At 34.4% G+C, this 25270-nt stretch overlaps 1 protein-coding gene across 2 annotated transcripts in view; it reads right to left on the bottom strand.

Annotated features, from left to right (window-relative positions):
* Positions 1–20237, bottom strand: part of LOC125063040 (synaptic vesicle membrane protein VAT-1 homolog-like) — a 38369-nt gene extending 18132 nt beyond the window's left edge. For both annotated transcript variants that reach the window (XM_047669256.1, XM_047669255.1), the window contains exon 1: positions 19869–20237. In XM_047669256.1, coding sequence (XP_047525212.1) covers positions 19869–20119 — 251 coding nt within the window. In that variant the 5' untranslated portion in view covers positions 20120–20237. The remainder of the gene's footprint in view (positions 1–19868) is intronic.
* Positions 20238–25270: the final 5033 nt, after the last annotated feature.

Genomic DNA, 25270 nt, shown 5'->3' on the forward strand with positions numbered 1-25270 from the left:
TCCAGTCAACGCATCGTGAACTTATTCGAGAAACAATGGCTCTGACGTATGACATTGTTTACATGTTTTACATGATACAAGTTAACATGACGGTATCTGCTATTTAAGCGCAAATAATATGAGTGGCAAAATAACAATGGAAAGTTCTAATAACTCGATATCAATTGTTACAAGTATTGAATTCTAAGGAAGTTTTTTTCCAAAGAATTCCGATTCGTTGAATATAAGTTATCTTTTATTTCTATAAGTCTAGATTTATATTAAGTTTTACACAATATTTATGATATAAAAGACATCAATCATTTCTGTCAATAGTCAAATAGGTGATCAGCCTGGCACACGCTGTCGATTTTTGGGGTCTAAGCCGGTTTCCTCACGATCTATTCCTTCACCGTTCGAGCGATTGTTAAATGCGCACATAGGAAGAAAGTTCATTGAAGCACCACAGGGGATTAGAGTCGCACGCTGATCTGTTTATGATATAGTTTGTGATAAATAATATGAAACATCATTGCGAATAAAAAACACATTTGAAGCTCATAATTCAATGAAAATGTGAATCATGAACAGAATGTTATCTTTGTATTAATATGACCTTAATCCTGTGAGTCACTCATTCTTTTCGTCGACATTGTTACAATGTTTACACATTTCTTTATGAACTTGGGGTGTGGTTGGCTTTCCCCTCGTAACATAGTACAAGCCCCTTGATTTTGTATTTACAAAATTAACGATTTTTGTACGCTACTGTGACTGAACATCAAGTTACGTATACGTTATACGTTATACGTATGTAGATCCAGTCAAATAAATGGGAAAATAATAAGCATTTGAACACTAGATATCAAATGTATCATTCTTTATACATAATACATAATTTATTTAAATTATGTATGTATGTATTATGTATAAAATCGGATAGGCCATACACTCCAAATGGATGCCAATCATGTTCCCAAGCAGGCGCTTGATTGGAACCCACAAGGAAACGTCGAGGCGATACGGATGAAACTTCGTATTCTGCCTCGACGTAAATAAATTAATAACATCGCATTTATATCTGTCAGTCTTAAAAGTAAACACATTACTTACATGAACTAGATACTTCACGCTGCTAAAATATGAAACTCGTATATTACCAATATGGTAATGCTTCGTTGGACAATAACAGGAATCCATGGAATAATTGATGTTTGGAATTTCATCCCAGTTAAGCCCGTTCAAACCTTTTTATTCACAGTGTATAAACGCTACCTGGCAATGTTCGATTTCTAACCACTTTATGGACAGGCAGGTAAAGACTGGGTATTAAAAGTCGTTTAATCCCGATTAAGGACGATAACTTTTACATTTATTTTTATTATTACTAGGTAGGTATTGTTCGAATCTGTGACTATTAATGCAATTGCAAAGGTTTTTCGTTTATGTCTATTTTTCTTAAATTCTTATACCATAATAGACCCATTTATGAAAAGTGTCAACACTATTTGACTTATAGTAAAAATAAGTAGGAATTAAGAAAATAGAAAAAACGGGCGCAAAGTTCTTGCCTCTCATACTCAGGTTCAGAAAAAAATTAGGTCTAAGGTAATAAACTAACCTCGAACCTAATTCGCTGTTTTGCTGATGATTTTTATTTTTTTTCTGCTTTAAGTGCCAACAAATTTCTATAATTTTATTCTATTTTGATGTGTGCTTGTATTATCTTGTCATATACAAGATTGTTGTTTTTTTTTTAAATTTCTATTCTTTTTGTGAAAGAATGTTTACGTTACTTGTCACACATTTTAGATGTAAGATTTTGTAAAATAATTAGTAGATTAAGTACTGTGTGTGATGTCGTAAGCTTAATAACTAAAAAAAAATAACCTTCGCATGTTAAATCCTTTTCCTTTTTAACATATAGTCACACTAAGTCTCGACTTTGAACCATACCGTTGTATGCCTAACAATAATTATAAGTGCGTACTTATCTCCGATAAATATTTTAATTAAATTAGCATTACAAGTGCGATATATTTATGATTGTTTTACAAAATGTACGTAAACGACGATGTGAGCATTCAACCCTTACTTAAATTTGTTAGACGTTTCGTGTTTAAAGTCAATAGGCAGTTCGTACTTTGAGCCGTCTGTTTGCGTGTCTAAATATCCTTGGATTAAATTGGCCTTGGGGTCAATATAACCTCGTATCCCCCAGCCACTAAACCGGCAATACTGCCGTGAACCTTTCTAATAAATTTCCCTCTCTACGAATTAATGGCAACACTAGACGTTAATCAACACAATTTACAATATCTAGAGTCGTAATATAGCAAAAATTTGAAAGGATTTAGTAGTAACGTATTACTCACTGCATACAATGTGAAAATGAGCTTTACAGGTATTTTTTTTATGGCTCTGGCACGATTTGTGCATTAGCCAGCGTCAAGTATAGGATTTTTTATAATTCGTGCTTGTCTTTAGAAATTCGACCGTGTCCTCCATGTACGGTTTAGGCACTCGCCCGGTACCGCACAACCCTCCCAAATGCCGAGAACAAATTTAAATTAAATTAAAACTTGCCCTCGAACCGCGAATCGAACCCGGTACCCCTCACCTAGCTTTCACTTAATAAGACCGCTAGGCTATGAGGCCCCTTTTACAAGTATTACAATCAAACCGAACTAAATTATAGTTAGTAGGTCTAACTAAAACCAAATTACAGAGTAAGATAAGACGAGTCGAGACTTGCGCTAAGTACCTACTCCCGTAGGTATGTCATAAATGCCGCGTAGTTTGCGTGAAGCGCACAAGAGTAAAATTTCTATATTTAGTCATGTACGTAGTAGTACGGCCTCCAAAGCACAGAATTTTCCACCCTATCACAAAGAACAAAATATTAAATAATGAATTAAATGCTGTATCATCATCATCAATGTCTATAAAGCCCCTTGTCCTCAAGTATATTTCGCCATTCGCCATCGCAATGTATTTCGTGCTTCTGGCGTCCAATTTCGAACATCTATTGTTTCGAGGTCCTTGACAACTCCATCCCACCAACGCAGCCCCGGTCTACCGGGTTTTCTCTTGCCACCAAGTTGTGAGTTCAGTAAGGACTGAATTGAGCCTGTTACATTTTATTAAGGACGCTGGCGTCTTTAAAACGCTATATGATTACTGATAAAATGTTTATTTATTTATAAAAAAATTAAAAGATAGTACCGGCTATTTATTACTCCAATCGATTCCTCTTATTATCTATGAAAAGCCGAACTTAGTAGTATATTTTAAAACACCTATTTATAGTTTTATTACATGTAAATAGAGATGTGAATGCATGATCTGAATACGTAACAAAGGCAGATAATGTTATTAATTAATACGATATAATTCCAATCACGCAATTCGAATAACTTTCCAGTTTATTAAGCAACATCGACAAACACTTGAAATATTGCGTATCACCATCAATAATGTATAAATGTGAATTACCACCCCAGTTCAGGATAATTTGAAATTGCATCGGGGTTGTAATGGCGTCCGTCGGCTTGGCGTCAGTTGTCGCGACGTATCGTGACCGTCATTTGTGTAGATATACATTCATTTATATTATATAGTATTTAAAATCAGCTAACCGGAAAGCAAGGAGAAATGACGGTAAACTTATGAAAACTTGCTAATAGCATTGACTTTCAAACTAAGTGGCTAAGTTTGGAACATTTCAAAAGCAACTAAAGAAATATGATCGATGAAAACTTGCTAATAGCATTGACTTTCAAAGTGGCTAAGTTTGGAACGACATTTCAAAAGCAACTAAAGAAATATGATCGAAAGTTTTGTGAAAAACTTGGCTTATATATATTTTTTTATAGAACGGGGGGCAAACGGGCAGGGGGCTCACCTGATGTTAAGTGATGCCGCCCATGGAAAATCTCAATGCTAGAGGGCTCGCGAGTGAGTTGCTGGCCTTTTAAGAATTGGTACGCTGCAAATATTATAAATCTAGCCCCAAGCATATTCGTATACATAGCCTTAGGAATAAAATTCTCGGCGACTGTCTGTCGTTTTTAATCCAGTTAATTGGCATCAATTTAGATGTCAACTTTGAGCTTTAAGCCGGTACGAGGAATAACTTCCTCAAGAGTCACTACCGCTATGACTAAAATACCATGCGAGGACTCATTCAACTAATGGAACTCAATGAAGTCTTTAGAAGAATAATAATGCGAGATCTGTATTCGTTCCACGGACTAGGTCTTAGACATTTTTATGGAAATGTTATGATTTATGGATCGTGCTAGATGTGACTGAACCACCTTGTGTGTAGTGCTTATTCAATGCCTTAACCCGGCTTACTGGGTTCGATTCCAAAACAATTCCTTTGAAAAACACATTGGTTATTTGTCTTCTTAGAGAAATATAACTGACAAAGATTTACAGTTCGTCCACTAAATTAAAAGGTTTTTGGTTAAATTAAAATTTAAACGAAATTAAAAAAATATTATATCTATTATATAAAATTCTCGCATCACTGTCGTTTCCATACTCCTCCGAAACGGCTTGACCGATTCTTAGTAACGAAGAAACGGAAAACGAACTACTACTATTTTAAATACATATATTATTCTAGTCAATATTGCGAATATTTTCACAATAAAAACGTATTGAAACGGTGAATTTCCATACAATTGTGTATTATTTCCCGTTATTTCATATCTGCCAATTGGAGTCTGGAGAATCTGGATAATTGTTTTCACGCAATTCTCCAAGATGTGTGTGAATCAGTCATTAGATAATCGAACAAAATGTCTAAACAAGACCATTTAGGATGATTAAGTTTGGCGTGTGGTCGGTACAAGCGTACCGAATGGAATTTCCTACTTTGCGTGTTGGCTGACTCATTTAAATTCTCGCCATTCACAAGGTATGCACTGACGAGTTAACGTACTAACTATATCAGTTTATCACGAATACACTTAGTTTCCTGTCGATAAATTATTTGAAAACAGTGGATTGTGTACTTGGTTTTCAAGGAATTAGTGTTACAACTTTGTAGTGAATTGCAATTTAACATTTCTCTCGTGCGCTGATGCGATAGCCTTTATGTTATAAAGAAGCGCGAAGAGTTGGATCTTTGTTACAGTAAATTGTACTAGTTGCTCGGAAGGCATTATTCGTTATCAGTGCAATATAAATTATTAATCTATAAACGCCTGTATGGACTTATGGTTGCCAGCTGGTGATGTACCAGCAAAAGCTACATCCAAATAATCCAAGGATTCCAAAAAAAGTGCTCAGGGGAATAGACAATGCTCCCTGGTACATTCGCAATGACGACCTCCAACCTTAAGGCCCTATCCCAGCACGAATTGCTGTGTCAGTGTCTCGGGGTGGACTGCGGGGCGCAGTGGAGAGCTGGAGCACTGAGGCGCGCCGGCCCGTTATAACAATTAGTTATGTAAAACATTAAATAAATGTAATTTTATCATTTTTTTTCTGAAATGGATTACTTGGCTTGCGATTGAATATACCGTGTAAATATCAAGATCATGTTCTATATACATTTTCGTCATAAAATAAATTAGTGTCAAAAATTGGCTGTTTGGATTTTTTTCTATCAAGCGAAGTTATTTAAATCGTGTATCGATCTTTCAAAATGGATACTCAACTCCACCATATATTTTTTAATTTTCCATTCGCCCTTCTTCAAGAAACGATGACGAAAAGGTAGAAACAATGTACTTTTTTAGAGTTTTACGACCAGATCGGTCCTGCAGAGGACGTCGATTAAAAAAAATGATGGAGCACACAAACAAAGGCTCCACCAACACGTGAATGTCAAGGCTATTCTATTCCACTTCTTGAACGGCCTAGTGAGAAGATTGAAAAGGACAAAACCATTTGAATTTGTGTTAGTGCACGTTAGTCTTAAGTGCTAAACAATGGTAAGTGAAAACATAAAACACAAGAACAGAGTGTCTTCCCTTTAATAGAGACTGTACGTAGTGTTCTTGGACAGTTTCTTATGTTAAATAATCGTAGAATTCATGACGTCTCAGAGAAGAGACATTGTGTTAAAAAGATTGTTAGGAAAAGTAGAACGCTTATCTACTATCATGGCCTGAATACAGTCCCTTTAAAGGGATGTCAATCTATAGTGCTTTTCATGAAAGAAGTCCCGCGGTGATTTTTGGAACTAAATTTGACAGGTCGGCAATGTTGTCATTCGTCGATGTTATCAAGTTCGTTTGTTGTGGTAGAATTTTGTGAATTTTTAACTAGCTTAGTGCATTTTGAAGATTGATTACAATGCCAAAAGTTGTAAAAAGTTCGTCTCGAGAAATTATATTAAAGGTGAAAGAGTTCTGTGAAGCGGAACATAAGAATCAAGGTGTTTTAATACCACTAAACAATGTTCGGAAAGAGTTGCCGCCATAACAGGTACTTTTTAGAGTTGCCATTTAATAATTTTTTGCTGTATTGATGGGACTTTTATGATATAAATTCGTTTTTGCGACAAAATTGAACAAATACATAACGTGATGAAACTAGGTAACTGAAATTAAAACATATATTACAAATGACATAAGCATTATAAACTTAAAGTTACTATTATTTTTAATTGTTCATAATTTAATTGCAGGTGTGTCAGAGAAAACTGTAACAAGAATTACAAACGAAGGTATAACAGCGGCGTGTATTTCGAAAAAAATTGTAACCCAACAATTATGCATTAAAACTCTGAATGAAAATTGTATTGCTTTTCTTTACCCTATTTTCTCATCTTTTCCCTGTAAGTAGGTAGAACACTGCTAATATAAGTAAATAAAAATATAATTTGTACATAACATAAATATTGTTTCATCGAAGTATGCAGAAAATAGTATTATTTGATAAATTACATCTGCTAAATGTAAATAAAATAGGTAAATTTTTTACTCATAAATGGCAACTTTATGTCATGCGATTGCAGCGCCGCGTCTGGGGGACTTCTTTCATGAAAAGGACTATATATAAAACGGAAAAATATTTACTAGAAATATGTAGCGTGAGTACTTTTTATGTTAAGTACAAGTCGATTCGTGTGGCGTGACTAGACCATTTAACTAAAGAATTTAGGTAACCCATTACAAAAACTAACTGGGGCAGTAATTGTATGGAATCCAAAAAACACTTAACTCGGCCACGCTGTATCAAAGTATTTTATTTAAATAACGGATGTATTTTACTTAGAATAATATCATAATTTTATTTATGTCCTTAAAATATATAAAAAATACTGTTATTTTGTGTTACATAAAAATTACTGTCGCAGATAATTTAGATATTTATTGTCTATTATATATATAAAAATACAAAACGTAAAGAGTAAAGGTTCAACACAGCACGTGGTAAATCTAATATATAAAATTCTCGTGTCACGGTGATTGTAATTAAACTCCTCTGAAATGGCTCGACCGATTTTGTGTGCATATCGGTTAGGACTGGTTATGGGTGGTCCACCCCTAATTTTTATTTATAATTTTTTTGACAAAATTCGTGTTTTTATTTTTTTATGATACAGCATACAAGACTACATACAACCTTTAATTTTAAAGCCTCTACGATCAACTCCTATTTTTTATTATAGCAGATAGTTATTTTTATTGAACTAAAAAATGTTTCCTAGAAATAATATACATGGAAAAATAATGCCGGGTCAGCTAGTAACATATTATATATGTATTATGAACAGTGCTTTAACAGTCCCCGCACAGGAACTAACCACAAATGTCATGCAGCGGTGCATTGTCAACAATATTGGTACTGTGACGTAAATGCTTGATGAGTTCATTAAGGTTTGATTAGATATCGATCAGTAATAAAATGAAAGGAAACGACGCGGCAGCTTTTATCCTAGTAAAGCTAAGTAGCCACTTATGGAGTTCGGATATTCTACGTCCGGGTAGCGGTAATTTGATACTATTTGGTTAACTACTGGATAGTTTCCCATTTTATATCCTCAGGGTACACAGAAAGAAAGTAAGATCTGGACAATCGATTCTTATATAGACTATAAATACGCATTTTACTTCTGTGTTGTAATCGGATAAATCATCTGTCCGAAAAACTATATTATTTATTGAAACTATGGTAAGGACCAGCTAACATTTCTAGCAAATATGTTTATATTATTTGTGTTAGCTTCAACTCATTCCGCTTATGATTTGTGTAAATAATTGTAATATTAATATGTAATAATATACCGATATAGAAATAATAAAAAGAAAATCAAAACTAATTTCAAAAGTTTGGTCCCTCTAGCAGTGTACCTTTAACGCTGGCAGCATTTCCTCGCTGTATTGCGATATTCGATGAGCGAGGAAAGCACCAGCTCTGGGGTCACCGGTATTACCAGGCGCCAACCTAAATCTTTAATTAGCGCCTGTGCACTTGAACCCCAAGGCACAAGTCTCCGCTCTAAGTATTAGTTAATTATGAGTGACAATATAAAATAATGATAGGTTAGTTGTACTTAACATCGGAACTAAGTTAATGCGCAATATAGAGCTGTAAAGTCTGTGTTATATCTAATATATAAAATTATCGTTCGTTCCCATACTCCTCCGAAACGGCTCGACCGATTCTTATAAATTTTTTATATTTAGTAAGTCTGAGAATCGGCTACTAGCTATCTTTCAAGTGATAAGGGGTCCACCCCATAAATCATTTTTGATTTTTTGGATAAATTTTTATTTTTTATTATGTGGCATTAAAAAATACATACAACCCTTAATTTTCAACCCTCTACGATTAACCCCTATTTTTTATTATAGTATGGTATTGAACTAAATTTTTTTCCTAGAAATATATATATATATAATTAATAAGTAATTATACCTAAAATAGACAACCCTGACCACGTGCGACTCACACACTAACTGTAATGTGTTAGGTATTTATTAGGTGTGTGCTATGAATAGTAAGAAACGTATTTAATTTGCATGATATGGAATGTCGCTTGAGGCTTTACTTCCGATATTGACCACGTGCTGCTCAGTCATTACTAATAAATTCCTAAGAATATTGTATGTAATAATTATATTAATTAATCCATTGTCACAATTCTATTGCGATGCGTTTGTTTTGAAGCAATTTTACGCTTAGGATATTTGAGTTTTTGACGAACGAGGTTGGGATTAAGAGCCTAAATGTACTGGATTTTGAAAGCTGGCAATATAATGTTACTGAATCTTACCAACAGCTTATGCACTAAAATAGTCATACACAAAGTTGGTATGTCATCAATGGCCGAATTAATATGAAAACCTTTTTTATAATGTTAAAAAAACTTTATTACAAAAAGCATGTATTTTAATTTACATGAGAAACTTAATACGTATATACGAACGAGATACAAGTCGCCATCAGCCGTCCCAATTTTAGTTTCATTCTGTTACCTTTAATGCCCTTTTGAATTGGTTAAACGCGCTAATATTACGAATTTTAGATATTTGATTAAATAATTGCACACCCTCATACATAATAGACTTCTTCAAATAATTTCTACGCGGCTTCGGCAAGATAAGCCAACGAGATACGAGTATTAAAAATTCCGTTGTTCTTAATAAGTTAAACTTAATATACTTAATACATCAGTTAATGTGGGCATTACTCACCCTCATTGAATACAACGGATCGGTCACCACAGTACGTTTTAATTGTCACAGGAAGCTCGTTTCGCTCCACAGATGGCAATATATTTTAGGGTGACTAAACAACCATAAACTTGACATAAAGAGGTTTAAAAGGTTAACCGGAGCGAAAAATTTGAAAGCAACGCTTATACTTGGAGAAACTGATGTTGGTAACAAAGGATCACGTTGCCGTTCACCAACCAGATGGATTAACAGAAAGACTCATCGTTCTCAAAACTGTAATAAGAACGCTGGATACAAACCGGTGGAAACAGATAGTCAGCACCAGATGTTTTCTTGCTGACCATGAGCTACCTGAGCTACCGACTGAAGAGAGAGAGCATTTTTAGAGAGCAAAAGTAGCCCTTCCTATATTCTGTCAGTCTGTAACATGATTACGTAGATTTGGCAACAAAAGTTAAGAAAATCGTTAAGTATTCATTCACTAAACTTTTTCACGTTACGTATAATTATGAAACACAAAAGTTTAAAGAAGTATCAAGGTTTTACCGAAACTCAAATTAGAATCTAAAACTCTCAAAAGCGGGTTAAAAATTGTCCCTTTGTCTCACTCATATAAAAACCGATGACCTTTCTCCGTGTTCTAACATTTGTTGTTTTATTACAACATTTTTATTGCTCCACTGTAAAGGCATTTGTAACAAAGTCATATAATAAAATCATACGAAGTTATGTACGGCTTATGTTATAATCAATAAATCATATTTGCGCCAAAATCTAAAAATGATGCCTAGATAAACCTAAATAGCTAATCCCTATTTTATCTTTAATCTAAAACCTAATATATTTTGGTTTAAATATATTGGTGATATAATTTGTAATATATATGCAATAAGGATTTGTAACTAATTTGTATGCTTAACGATTTTCGCGAACATTACTTTGTTTTCGACAAGGTGGCAATTTTGTGACGAATATATCAAATTAGCCAAACTTCCTGCGTCATGTGTAGCGAATACTAATGTGAAACGTGTACGCAATATATGAAGTTATTATTACAAAGTAAAAAGAACAAATTTCTATTGCCCTTTTCTCATATGATAGAATAATTCATCTAAAATATCAAAAATGTCTTTTAACTTGATCAAAAATTGTGTGAAACAACTTCATGACTACATGAAGGTAAAGGTAGGAAAAGGTAATTTATAACTATATAAATTACCTTTTATAACTAAAAAAAATTCCTATATTCGAGTACTATAATAAGGATTACATTAAGTAATTATTATTACACGCCCGCCGAAGAAAGGCCTCCTCCAAATTCTTCCTACTAATTTCCGCTATCTCTTTTATTTCATCCCCCATGTTTTTGGCAGGCGTCCTCTTGTTTTTCTTCCCACTGGGTCATTCCAAGTAAGGGTCTTTTTGACCCATCTGTCATCACAAACGCGGGTCATGTGTCCGGCCCTTTTTTTTTTTTTTTATGTAATAGGAGGCAAACGGGCAGGAGGCTCACCTGATGTTAAGTGATACCGCCGCCCATGGACACTCACAATGCCAGAAGGCTCGCAAGTGCGTTGCCGGCCTTTCAAGAATTGGTTCGGAAATACTTCTGTGGGCAGCTGGTTCCACATAGTGGTGGTGCGCGGCAAAAACTACCTTAGAAAACGCTCTGTTGTAGAACGACGGACGTCGAGGTGATACGGATGGTATTTTGTATTTGCGGAATAAAAACATTTGTATTTTTGTAATATTTGTTCATAAAAAGATTTCGAACAATGGAAAACTTTATCATTAACCAATCATGCGTTTTGTTTATTTCTATTCGATAATGTTGAATGCGACTACAAATAAACTCACACAATACTTATCACTTGTTTCAAATGTTATCTTGCGTTCCAAAGCTATCGATCTTCTCAGAACAAAAGATAACGAAATCCAAGATGTGGTCAACGGACAGAAATCGCTAGGCGTGTAATTTAAGTTGTATGCGTAATGTAACAACTAATGCTCGGGTAATCTGATAGGCCTGCTTGTTAGTGCATAGCTCGGGATCACGTGTATAAATATTTTAATAGGCCGATTACGCTCAAAGCTCTTGCCTCTACAAATAATTCTAGTTTATAAACATGAACCAATAATTGAAGAGCGATTTTATAACCTACATTTGATGAAGCAAAGATGAAAAACGTAAACACTGTCTATTTAATGCTTTATTTCGACATGCGTTAATCATAGAAGTCTAAAAGAAGAAATGGTGTCGGGATTTTGAGAACCTATTGAATATGACATATTAGGGTTAAATGCAGTAGTGATAGCCGAAATTTGTCTATTATAGACATATAGTGTCCTACATTCCATCATTTATTTTGGGGTTGCCATGTTTATTCAAGAAATTTATAAGCATTACAGAAACGTCACACTAGCTAGTCAAACACAAGTCATTATTGTCTATTTTATTTGCTGTAATTGATACCCTTGTATTTTTATTGAGTAATAAACTTTCTTAACACCTCTAGCAGCTTCTGAATGATCTCAAGTATTATTGAACAGAAATACAAACTCAACAGATCCCAAAGCAACAAAAAATACTTTTATAATTCATGACACAGGAATCTATTCGAAACCGACAGTCAATGAAGGGACCCCTCATTTCGGAACATGCGGGCGGAAAAAATGACAACGCATTGGCTACAAAGTTATAAACAGAAATCATAATATGACCCATACCCTCATTTTGGGGAACGAGGATCATTAGGGTATAAATCGATAGGGTCCCATCAACTGTATCACGAGTTCAAACACAAATTGTATTAAAATTGCCTTTTAAAGATAACCAACCGGAATATTTCTCACATAAAATCGCTTAAGTAATCATTTGTGATCATTTAAAATGTTTTCGGGTATGTTCATAGTTGTATAGCTATCATTATATTACTGACGGTCCATTGTAATCACCTATAACGCCTAGTTATAAGGCTGATCCCCTGCCTTAAAAGATAAATGATTAAAGCAGCTTCAGTAATCTGAGGGCAAGACCAGTGAGTTTAGTAAAGCTTAGTTTTCCTAGAAAAGCGGTGCCGTTAACTAACGGCCGTCATTTTACGGTTGTTAATAACGGCTGTCTTTACTTTTTAACATAAGGCAAAAAAACATCATTTTTGCTCGTCCAAGTCACGTTTCCACTCAGTAATTAAATATGGGCACCGCTACACGCGAAAAACGTTGAACTAATGTTTATCACCGCTATGACGGCCGTCATGCAAATGACAGCACTGCTATTTGACGTTACGGTGACACTCAACGTTATCTAGGAAACCTACTCCGTTGTTATTTATAGACAAGGCTACATTACGGCCGTTAGATAACGGCACCGCTTTTCTAGGAAACCTAAGCTTAACAATATAACAAAACCTTTTTCGAATGAAGAATATCCAGTAGACAAGGACTTTTCAGCACGTACGGCTTGGTAACCAATTCTAATGGATTCTAGTCCATTATAAGGGTAACCCGAAATATTGGAATTCATGACTAGGACGCACGTGTCCAGACTATCTAGGAACGAGTAAAAATATACGTATATTTTTACAAAGATTTTAATTTAATTTACTATTTTACACCACTGACTTATACAACAGAAGGCAAACCCAACCATTTCAAATTCCTCGGTCTACAAACTATTTATGTAACTCAGTCAAGTATCGTATACCTTCAGATTATAACACAAATTACCAGAAAATAGAAATATTTAATGTAACTAAAAAATGTTTAAAAGACTCTGGTATCATTTATTAATAATGGCTTTGTTATTCTTCCTTTATATTAAATATATATTATAATGATCAATGAATCTTAGAACTTAGAATTTATTATATATATAAATATATACTTTGTTACATTTTTGTATAATTAGGTAAAACTGTGCTTTGTTTATGTTTGAATGTGTGTGTATTTGGCTTTTATGTACAATGTAATTGTTTGGATATTGTTTAGTGAGTAGCTGTAGGAATACTGTTGAGCAAATAAATGAATAAATAGGTGTTTATTTATTTATTTATAAGGGCGTTTCAGTTTAATTATAAACTCCACTTTTACTCTTTTCGACTAGGTATCTAGTATATTACTAAAAGTCTAACCTCTGATGAAAAAAGTTGTATTGCTATATGTATATGTATTGCTGTTGTAATGTTTTGTAGAGTGAATGTTGATAACGAAAATATATAAAATTGTAGATCCTTAAACCAACGTTGGAGGGATTAAATCCTTGAAGAAAGTAACATGATCCGGCCGCAATATTAATTTTTAATTCCTAAAAAGGACCGGTAGCTTCGGCATTCGAGCACATCGTCAAACCAGTTTCAGATGAAAGATGCTAATAAGAGTTTAAACTGTTTTATTCAGCGTACAAAAATTACGCAAAGGATTTTGAAATGAAACTTCTTTAGGCGCATGAGGCACAGAAGGCTGATCACCTACTTGCCTATTACATTGCCAAATGATCATGATCGCATACAGAAATTTGAGGTTAAGTAATAAATTATATTAAATTCGTACTCACGCAATGAGTATTGCCCCAACAAATTTTACCCTTCTTGACCCTATTTTGAATGAGTATTGAGCACGTGCCGAAAATTCTGATATTACACCCTACGGTTTTATTAGCTTACGATTCAATGGACCTAAATTATTTTACAGGGTACTTATACACTTATTTAAAAAGATTATTTTCTATTAGCTGTTCCCTGCCACGCTTCGCTGTGGCACATAGTGATTGAATGGTTGAGAAATGAGAAACAAAACAAAGAATACATTTAATATGAGTTTAATTTTGCAATGCTTGTGAAAAAAAAATAAAAAAAAAACAAAAAAAATGGAAAAAAACAATCCTTGATGCGGATTATATATCATGCTAAAATTTCAGCTCGAACGATGCAGAACTTTTTGAGTTTTTGAAGCGTACACAAACCAACATAACAGTTTTATATATACATACTAGCTGATCCGGCAAACGTCGTTTTGCCATGTATATCATTTATAATAAAAAAATAGGGTTTGATCATACAGGGGTGAAAATTAGGGGTTGTATGTATTTTTTAATGCTGTATCATAAAAAAATAGAAATTAAAAATTTTGTCTAAAAAATAAAAATAAAAATTTAGGGGTGGACTACCCTTAACATCTGGCGGGCTGATTTGTGAATCTAAACCATTCCCAGATCCCCTTGAAGACACACAAAAAATTTCATCAAAATTGGTCCAGTCGTTTAGGAGGAGTTTAGTCACATACACACGCACACAAGAAATATATATATTAAGATTAGATATATATATATATATATATATATATGTATGTATTAAATTAAAAAGTCATGTGGGGTGGTATGTGTCATGATGAAGTAAGATTACTTATTCATTCAAATCCACAGTTAAATTAGATCTGAAAAAATATGATTAATACCACGCATAGACTCATATTCATACTAGACATAATATATTTCTTAACATTAAAGATGATTATACAATTCTTGGAAATAGGTTTGATTTATCAAACGTAACTTCACCTTAATATGAAAGATACTTGAGACTCTAAAGAGTCTGTAAAGTGGGTTTATAATAAACGTTATTTCTCACCATTCTTCAATATAAACGTATTTAACAGACATAGGTGGAGGATGGTTCATTAAAAGTTATTTCCCGTCTGATTCGCGGCCATAAACCATATTTTATAGGCCTATGTCATAAATGTACGGCACATTAGCGAAAAATCTTTAGACAAGAATTATTACTACTAACGTTTAATGGTCTTTTAACGGTGCTTAAAATAAATGTATTATGTGAATCTAGTAGACAGCGTTTTCCGATGTTCTTCTGACAAATACTATGGGACAAAATTCTATAAAGTACTAGCTGACCCGGCAAACGTCGTTTTGCCATGTATATTATTTCTAGGAAACACTTTTTAGTTCAATAAAAATAATTATCAACTATAATAAAAAAATAAGGGTTGATCGTAGAAGGGTGACAATTAAGGGTTGTATGTATTTTTGTATGTTGTATCATAAAAAAATAGAAATTAAAAATGTTGTCTAAAAATAAAAAATAAAAATTTTGGGGTGGACTAACCCCTAACATTTAGGGGGATGAAAAATAGATGTTGGCCGATTCTCATAAATACCGGATAAGCACAAAAAATTTCATCAAAATCGGTCAAGCCGTTTCGGAGGAGTATGGCAACGAAAACTGTGACACGAGAATTTTATATATTAGAAGATTTACCATGAATCGAATAATGTAAGAATCAGACTCCTAGTTTACGATTTAGTCCATTTCTGGCAAAATCATGTTAATAAAACGCCACTTTAAAATAGTATTTGTTAATGCGTAGTAATTGGCTTAAAAAATAATTATTTAGCAACGGTGAATCGTTTGTCGAGATTAAAAAGTTGTCACCGGATTACCGACAGCATGTTTTATTCAAATCACGATTCGTATAGAACTTTGTTCATATCCTGGATAGGTGTCAGACACTTCCTAATGCTTTCACACTGTTATAATATTGTTGTACATGTGGGTAATTTTTTCTATCCCCTGTTCGCAACACGTGTTCAAATATTTGGAGGCAATCCCAAATCCGGTTCCCGGATTTCGGTCTGTTTTTGTTAACCAAAACTCAGTTCAATTAAGATATAACCATTCGTTAAAGAATACAACAATATTCAATCCATGCGGTTCTATTCAACAGGTGCATTACAAATTCGAACAAACCCAAAGAAGCACGCAATGTTAGAATCTATTGTTTAATGTGAATAAAGATTTAACGTCTGGCCCGGGGATTAGGGTTCAGACAATTCGAGACTCGGAATATAACATAATCCTTTATACGAGAAGTGTAGGTGATGGGCGCTATAAAAAACAGCCAGCGTCGAAAGACGTTAGGCCTGCGTAGATTGGTCGGGCGCGAGGCGGTAGGGGACGCGCGGTATTGATCTGCCAGCAACACTCACCCCCCTTTCCTCCTTCCCCAACCTTCCTCACCCCCGCCAGACATCGCCGAAGCACTTTCGACCCCACCTCACCGCCGCACCACCGACTAACACCCCGGCGCAACTCAACCACACCCCTTTTTCATGCGAACATCGAGTCACGGGATTTTCCAATTCAATTTACGCAGCAATCAATATCTGCGCGATTTAAACCTAACAATTTGACCCATACCGATATTTGTACCTACATGAGAACAAACGAAATACTGAAGTTCGGAGAAATGCAAGCGCGCCGCGGATTTCTCCCGCACGTATTGGAGAAAAAAAGATTAAGAATATGCGACATGTTTCATACCATATAGAGAAGAGAACTTCGATTATTAAGGACACAATATGCGAGGAGGTTTTCGTAAGTTCGTTGACTTTGGGAACAATGTGCCCGGGGACTGTTAAGCCCACGTCGGCAGCATCTGTGCGCGAATTTTATTTCAGAAACATGGCACAGGGCCAAACGTAGCCAGACCCCGTCTAGTGTACTCCACCTGATTCATAACGGCTCGTAGTAACAACTAACAACACATTATTACAATTCTTCGAAACACAACCCCAATCCATTTTAATAACAGTCATCCCCCATATTTCAGTAGATTATATCAGTAGGGTATTATTAGTTAACAATTGTTATCGCTTTGCATTTGTGAGTCAATGTATAGTGCTGACTCATCAAACCCTGACTTGGTTGCAAGAATATTCAAGTGACACACTGCACACACACAAGTATATCAATATATAAAAAACAATAATTCGTCATTAATTCCATACATTTACAAAAGAGAACAAAGTTATAAATAACACGAAATACACAATTAATTTATACACTTTATTATTGATAGGGGTACAAATAAATTTCTGTCACATTCTATGCAGGGGAATTATGTTAATTGACCCGATTAAGCCATTACATTAATCAATGAAATTGTTCATAATAAAACTATATTGGTTTGATTAAACCAACTTATAAATCAATAATTTTAAGTTTTAACTGAAACAGCAGATGTTCAATTTCTACAGAATTCTTATGAACTCTGAGGCATGCGCAATCGAGAATCAATCATAGATCCAAGAGTCTCCACCTACACTTAATCGTGTAGTTCATAGTGGACAAACTTGATCGCTGGACATTACTTTCCAGTGACTCATAGGAAGAGAGCTATCACGCGCAGACGTTCTCAATAAGGAAGAGGGTAATAAACAAATTCATCTCTCCCATCTTATGTGGCTTCGACGCCCATTAAAATGCACAATGCTGCACTTCATCCATAGTCTACGTGGTATGTAAGCCGCTTTAAAGAAAAGGAAATTATCGATACTTAACTTTGTCACGCCTAATTTACAAAACCCACAAACAAATTGTACTAGATTGACGCGACAGTTAATTATTCTCCCGGCTTGAAGTATCCGCAATAATCATTTCGAGTAATTAAACATTTACCTTGTTCCAAAGTAACATTTAATATTGATTAATCTAAAGTTATATCACAAAAAGATAGATTCGTATAATTAAGTATTAAGAGAAAGCCACTCATACAAGGGCGTGAGCACGTCAATTGTTCTCGGAACACGTATTTCTGACACTGTCTTGACCTAATTGAATATAATGGTGTTATTTAGTTCGATCCCATCGTGAAATATGACGAGATACAGACGGTCTTCAACCTACGATTTGAAGCAGGCATTATAAGTAAGTCTTTAATTTCAAAGCGTGTTGAGCTGTTTTGTTCTGAATAAATTTTATCTCGGATTTATTGAATACACTACAAGAAACTATTGATGTTAAAATCCGTTCTATACTTGAATATTGAAATAAAATTATATTCATATCAATTTAGTTCAAACCAATCAATTTAAGTATTTCCTGCAATTTGTAGAACTAGGCTAATTTAAAACACTTTTTGTCAATTTCTACTAAAAGTGTCTAAAGACAAAATGACAGTTTTAAAACAACCGATGCAATAATCGGCTCAGGTAACATTTATTTTAACCCTATCTTCTTTTTAAAATATTTATCAACTGATAAAATTACCGTAAAACTGTGAATCATTGCTTTTCAGTATTCGATTAAAATAAAGATTTGTGAAATGTTTCTTTGAAAAGCGATTTCATATGTTATGGAATTGATAATAAATTCCATTACTAGGCAACTGATTACGTTAAAGTTATGTCGGATTTTTTAGGTTTAGGTTCAAACGGTTAGTGATAGTTCAAGGAGATAATATTTTTGCGGCAGATGTACCGAGAGTTGTGCGGTCATTTACATAGTAAGTCGTCGATAAGCGAGCTATATTTAGCCCGGCGGGGATGCGCCTCTCACCTCGTTCACACCTACGCACGTCCAGCCCCTGCTACCTTCAACAATCCCATCAAATACACCCGGCTAACATTACTTACAGGAAACGCGCCATTACGCCCTACTCATAGACATCAACGCTACAACAGAACTCATCAAATCTATCAACAAAACGAAACAAACCCCACATGTGAACAATACTCGTTAATTTTATTAAAACCAACAGTCGTAAAGAAGCCATCTTTCACAGTTAAGTGGCCGCTTTGTTAAGCTTGAAAGCAGTTAACATTAACAAGAAAAGTGGAAGATAAGTCATGAGTCGTCGTAAGTAGCCGGTCCGCAATCGGCACGATGCATTATCTGTACTGAAACGATAAAAACGAACAAAGAACAATGTCGGTGCGTTTCAACTACCTATTGACTTCCATTTTTATGTTCTTATATTTTAAATCATACTCCGTATATGGGCGTATTTTATACATTGTAAGCAAATAAGGTTCTTGGAATGAATTCTAAAAGCTATGAACAACAATGAAAATATTAAATCGTCGATTATGCTTTTGCCTATGGTCGTTAGAGTGTAAATCCGCTTAGGGCGCGTCACCCGGCGGCAACTGGCGGACGAAGTCGATGCAAGTGTGTGCAGAATTTTCAATCGGGCACATTAGCTTTGAAACACGCCTCGGCACTCGGCAGATGTTAATGAAGCTGCATGCCGGCTTGAAGCGGGACTTGTTTTACAGATACCGTGCGCCTAACGCACGAAATATTGAGCGCCAATTTAATTAACGTGGTGATAATTCATTTAGAACGGAAAACAATTTCAAATTAAAATTAACGAGGAGAAAACGCCAATGTAGATTAGACCGTATTCATTGCGTATTTTAAGAAATTGGTAAAAGAATTAAAAAATACTTACCAAGCTTTTACACGAATGACAACTTCGCCTTCGGCCGGTGTGGGTTCTGGCTTCTTAAGAATTTTGACAGTTTTAAGACCACCGAATCCGGTTAAGACCACGGCGCGCATCTCCTTCGGCGGAGGGGTCTCCTTTTCTTTTTCTTCTGTGGCCTTTTCTGGCGTCTCTTCTGGTGGCGTTTCAGTGGTTCCATTCTCAGTTGGGGTCTTTTCTGCCGCTGCGGCCGCGGGTGTGTCCGTGCTTTCTGTCATGACTGTAGTTAAAATGTGCTATCGGGTGCTACGGGGAGCGTACGCGGTACGAATGAGCCCGGGCGAATGAAGCGGAAGCCGGCCGGCGAGACAACGCGTCGCAAAACGAATGACTGGAGGGAAGGGCGAAGCGCGCGCATCGAGGGTGCCGGGCGGCGGCGGGGGGCGGCAGAGGCAGCGGCGGGCGCAGGGCCGTGGGGGCGACGGGCGCTCGCCGAACAGGTGGCCGCCTGCGAACCCCGCGCCTCTCTCGCCCCTCTCTAATGCACTACACAGGACCTGGATTAACTTTATTACACCGTGGCCAACATAAAAACCATAGCCGCAAACCCTAGCCCCGAAACTCAAAGAACTGCGTAATTCAACGCGAACGTGACTTGGCAACGGGATCGATGGTGTAAGTGCGTGAATATATAATTTGATCTGATATTTTAACAATATGATTTGTTATGTTAACGGCCTAGTCGTGAAACCTAGACCCAAAACGTATGATTAATTTCAGCGGAGCGATCGAGTTTATTCCAATTTCTGACAAAGTTGCGACTTGTTGAATAAAACAACAGGTTTTGCAATGGCGAGCTGAGGCGATTGTTATTTTTACCGAATTTCCTATTTACAAGACGTAATGCAGCGCTTGATTAAACACGATGATGCATTTGTTGTGCATCGCCGCGTGACCTTCCCTCGTCGATAACATTGCAGCATTGTTTGTACGATGAGATAGTGGGTTAAGTATAAACGTGGCCTTAATTAAACGTTTTTAACTTTACAAACACTTTCTTAAGAATAAGCAGGAAACAAGTCCAAAAATATAACAAAGAGAAACTTACAGGCTAATAGGAGTCTATTCATTGGATTGTACAAGCGTATCTCATACAATTTATTATCAATCACGGCAGTAGCCATTACGAGATTAGTTTCATTCGATTGAGCATTCGTCTGCCCCTCATTTCTCTTTCGTTACTTAAGCCAATTTGTCTTCATTCGTCACCTAAGTCTATACGGGCTCTTTGTATTTCTTCAATTTTTAGTTAATTGATAAAGAAAGTGATTTATTAAACATATCATTTCGATAATGTCGAAATATAGCGGCGGATTTCATGCGGGGACAAAACCAGTATTGTAATAGAATTTTAGTTTAGGGCAAATGAGCAGGAGGCTCATCTGATGTTAAGTGATACCGCCGATAAACAGGACACTGTCAGAGGGATCGCAAGTGCGTTGCCGGCCTTTTAAGAATGTACGCTTTTTTTCTATGATCATGTTTCAAGTTAGAGGATATATCCTCTAACTTGAATTGAGGGGCGAATTCCTTATTTCAGAAATTCTATTTTTAAAATTAAAATTTCGTAAATATGAAATATTAGTATTTTATATTTTATGCAACATAATTTATTGAAATCTCAAATGACGAATTATAAATTAAAATGCCACTTGTTTTTAGTACTTATCCATGAAATAAATTTATAATTTGTATTAATTTTCGACACTTTTAACAATTTCATGACAAGGAAAAAGGAAGATATTTTATGAATTTAATCAAATTCCTAAAATATCTGCCTTTTTCCTTCCCTCTAAGTCTCGGAAATCTAAAGTTTTAGATTAGTATAAATATGAGCAAGAGTTAAAAATTAGTTTGCCAAAGAAGTTTCACTTCTGACATGTGTACTTTGTACGCACGTACTTTTTTTTTAGTTGTACTAAAAACGATTATGACATAATTTTTATTAGTAATTAATGCATTTATGTTAAACATTGTGATTATTATAGGGAACTCTATTTTTTGTCTCTGTAACTCATTTCGTAGAAGAGATTTCTTATAAAACTATTAAATAAAACATTTCTAACTATTGAAAAACATAATTTAAATCTGTAATTTCCAAATTGTTTGACACATAAGACCCTGGAAAGACTTCAATTAAATAGAATCCATAGTTTAATTGACTTATAGCAATGTTAGGTTAGGTTACATTAGTACTTGTAAGAGATTACATGTGTCTTGAAAATAGTCCTTTACCCTTCAAGGATTAAGTGGTAATTGACTGATAATCCGACAAGACACGACTTAACGAATGTTGGAACTAAAGGGTTGTAGTATAAGATCCCGATATACAACGACCTTCACCGAGATGCTTATTTAATGAAACGTTTTTTTATATTTAATTTAATATGTCAATAAATATAATCCATATGGGTTGCCTAGCAAATTTCAGTCCAGAGTATGTTTAATTAATATTTAAAAAAAAAAATATTTTTTTATAATCTGCATGTAGTAAACATTTTTAATTTTTTTCAATCAATACTTTTAATCAGGGTAGTATTATATATGTATCACTATAACTTTCTTTTTTACTAAAGATATATATATACTTTAGTGTCACATAAAAAATATACACATAAATAATTAATTGATTAAAAACAACCTAACATTTGCATATTCTATGGGCTTCATACTTTCGATTGGTATAGAATTTATCTAATAATCATACCGGTGAAATGTTTAAAGAAATATTTTTTTTTTAATATTAAATAAAATACTCTGGACTGAAATTTACTAGGCAACCCATATGGATTATATTTATTGACATATTAAATTAAATATAAAATAAGTTTCATTAAATAAGCATCTCGGTGAAGGTCGTTGTATATCGGGATCTTAGACCATTGGAGTATCTGCCTTGATATAACATTTCAAGGGATCGTGCCCTTGTCCTAATTAATTCAGGGCCGAATACTCTCGTGAGTTTTGTAATCTCCTTCTTGGAATCAGTACTTTTCGGACCAACAATTAGAGCGTATATAAACAGTACAGTGTGCAAAAAAGTCAGTGAGTATAGTTTAACTCTTTAAAAACCTCTATATAAAGGTACGGGAAAATAACGTATTTGGATAGAGAAATTGGCTGTTCACCGACCTAAAAGAAACCGATGGTGATGTTGAGTGGAAATTGTATTTTTCTATAACGCGAAAACAGGTTCACAGGTTTATCTTTCGTTGTTTATGAGCTGTAAACGAAACGTTTATTTATTTATCAAGACTTTATTGCTGACACCCAGTAAAATATATTAACACTTATTTAAGTTACATAAAAAAAACTTAATTCTAATACATCACCTAATAACTAATACATCACATAATGTTTTAGGTAATCAGCGTGTCCTGTGACACATAGGCCTCTTCCAGCTGCTTCAATTCTTTTCTGATGTTAGCTCTTCTTGTCCAAGTTGTGCCTCCTATTCTCTTTATATCGTCTGCCCATATCTTGCTCTGTCTTCCTCTTTTCCTTTTTCCATCGCGTGAAAGATACCATCCTGCTATCTCTCGTCATGTGCCCGGTCCTGCGCCATTTCAATTGCCTTATTTTCTTTATAATCTCCTATACTTTGAACGCTGATCTTATCTCTTCTGCTCTTTTTTTGACTGAATGACTCAGTCAGTGAGTCAGTTTTTAATATCAAATTCAACAATAATACTTCTTAAATTGTAATAATTACAAAAAACTTATTATTTCTTCCGCGCGAAAACCTTTTAATTGTTACCAGAAAAAACATTTTCCCCGCTAAAGGCGCCTCTACAGAGGCTTTTTGCTTATTAAGTCGACGGAAAAAAGCCATGATGGCGTACTCTAAATAAATTAGTGAGTGAATTCGATTAGTCGGAGTGAAATTTCATCTTCCGATAAAGGTATGATTTCGTATTTCTATGTAGGTCTTATAGATAATTATTATTATTACATACTTTTTAATTAAATCATAACATATATCTGTCTATGTAACTAACCTTCTATTATAGTGTAAACACAACTTGACAGAGACGGAAAAGTATTCTAGTTATAATAGTGCAATTTGTAATCCTTATCTCTTTTATGTAGCCAACCAATCATATATTGATATATTAAGATTCACCACATCATAATATATAATACTATATCTACAGTATATGCAGCTATATTTTCTTAAATACATGACATGATATAGTCGAGTTATTAATTTCATAATGAATGCAGAAAATAAAGTTAAAACATCGTAATGTTTATAAAATACTTGATAGTTGTGATAACTTTAAATATGAATATATTTTAAGACAGAATAATAACAATCTAGTAGCGCTCGATTTTCACGTTGGATCCGTTTCTTTGATTAATTTTATGTTTAATAAGAGTGTATACTACAAATATATTAAAACAATTAAACAGTTCGTTAAAGAATCAATTTGATTAGTTTACAATAAACATAATTAATAACAAAATAAAAATTAAATAAATAATTAAGTAATACACGGTTTTACTGACGTAATGTATCTTCTCGTCTACTCAGTAGGATAATTTGTTTGTACATATTTTTTTATTTATTTTTTCTTTAGATTATACTTTATTTTATTTTATTTATAGTTACGTGTTATTTTGTTAATTCTATATGCAGTTCTTGTACTTAGCCCTCTGTAGGTGTTTCTTTTTTATTCTTTCACATTACGATTGCATGGAAGAAATCGCTTGTTAGCGATAAGGCCGCCCGTTGCCTTATTACTAATGTAACCTATATATTTTGTATAAGTTAATAAAGTATAAATAAATAAAATCGATATACATAAAAGGATATACATACATATATTAATTTAATATTTTTGTGCTACCTTGATCGTTAGATAGTAACAGTACTGGTAGATACTTGTATGAAATCTATGTACAGAATTTAACATGTATCCGTATTGTTCGAAACACCCTTAGCTTGTACTCTGCAGATATATCTTAAATTCAAACATAGGGTTCGTTTCCTAAGAGCGTTTAAAGCTCACATCGAGACGTGGCAAAATCAATAATAAAAAACCTAGTCCCGTCGTAGACCCAGATTGCTATTGATCGCCTGGGAAATCCACTGTTAACAACATATAACCCTCGCTCACTAGTTATTTTGTGAGCTAGATTTTGTATTTTAATTGAGACTATGAAGCTTTATTTGATAGATTCAATATTATTTTTAGGAAATCAGGGTACTACCCATTAAAATTGTCTTTGTTTACGCATGTACTATTTAAATAATTGAATAAAGATTCCGTAACGGTCATAAAAATAAAATTATTACGTGATTAACATACTCGATATTTCGAGGGATTTTCAGCAATCGTGGTTTTCGTTATTTTCGACGATAATTC

Source organism: Pieris napi, chromosome 2, assembly GCF_905475465.1.
Source record: "Pieris napi chromosome 2, ilPieNapi1.2, whole genome shotgun sequence".
NCBI lineage: Eukaryota > Metazoa > Arthropoda > Insecta > Lepidoptera > Pieridae > Pieris > Pieris napi.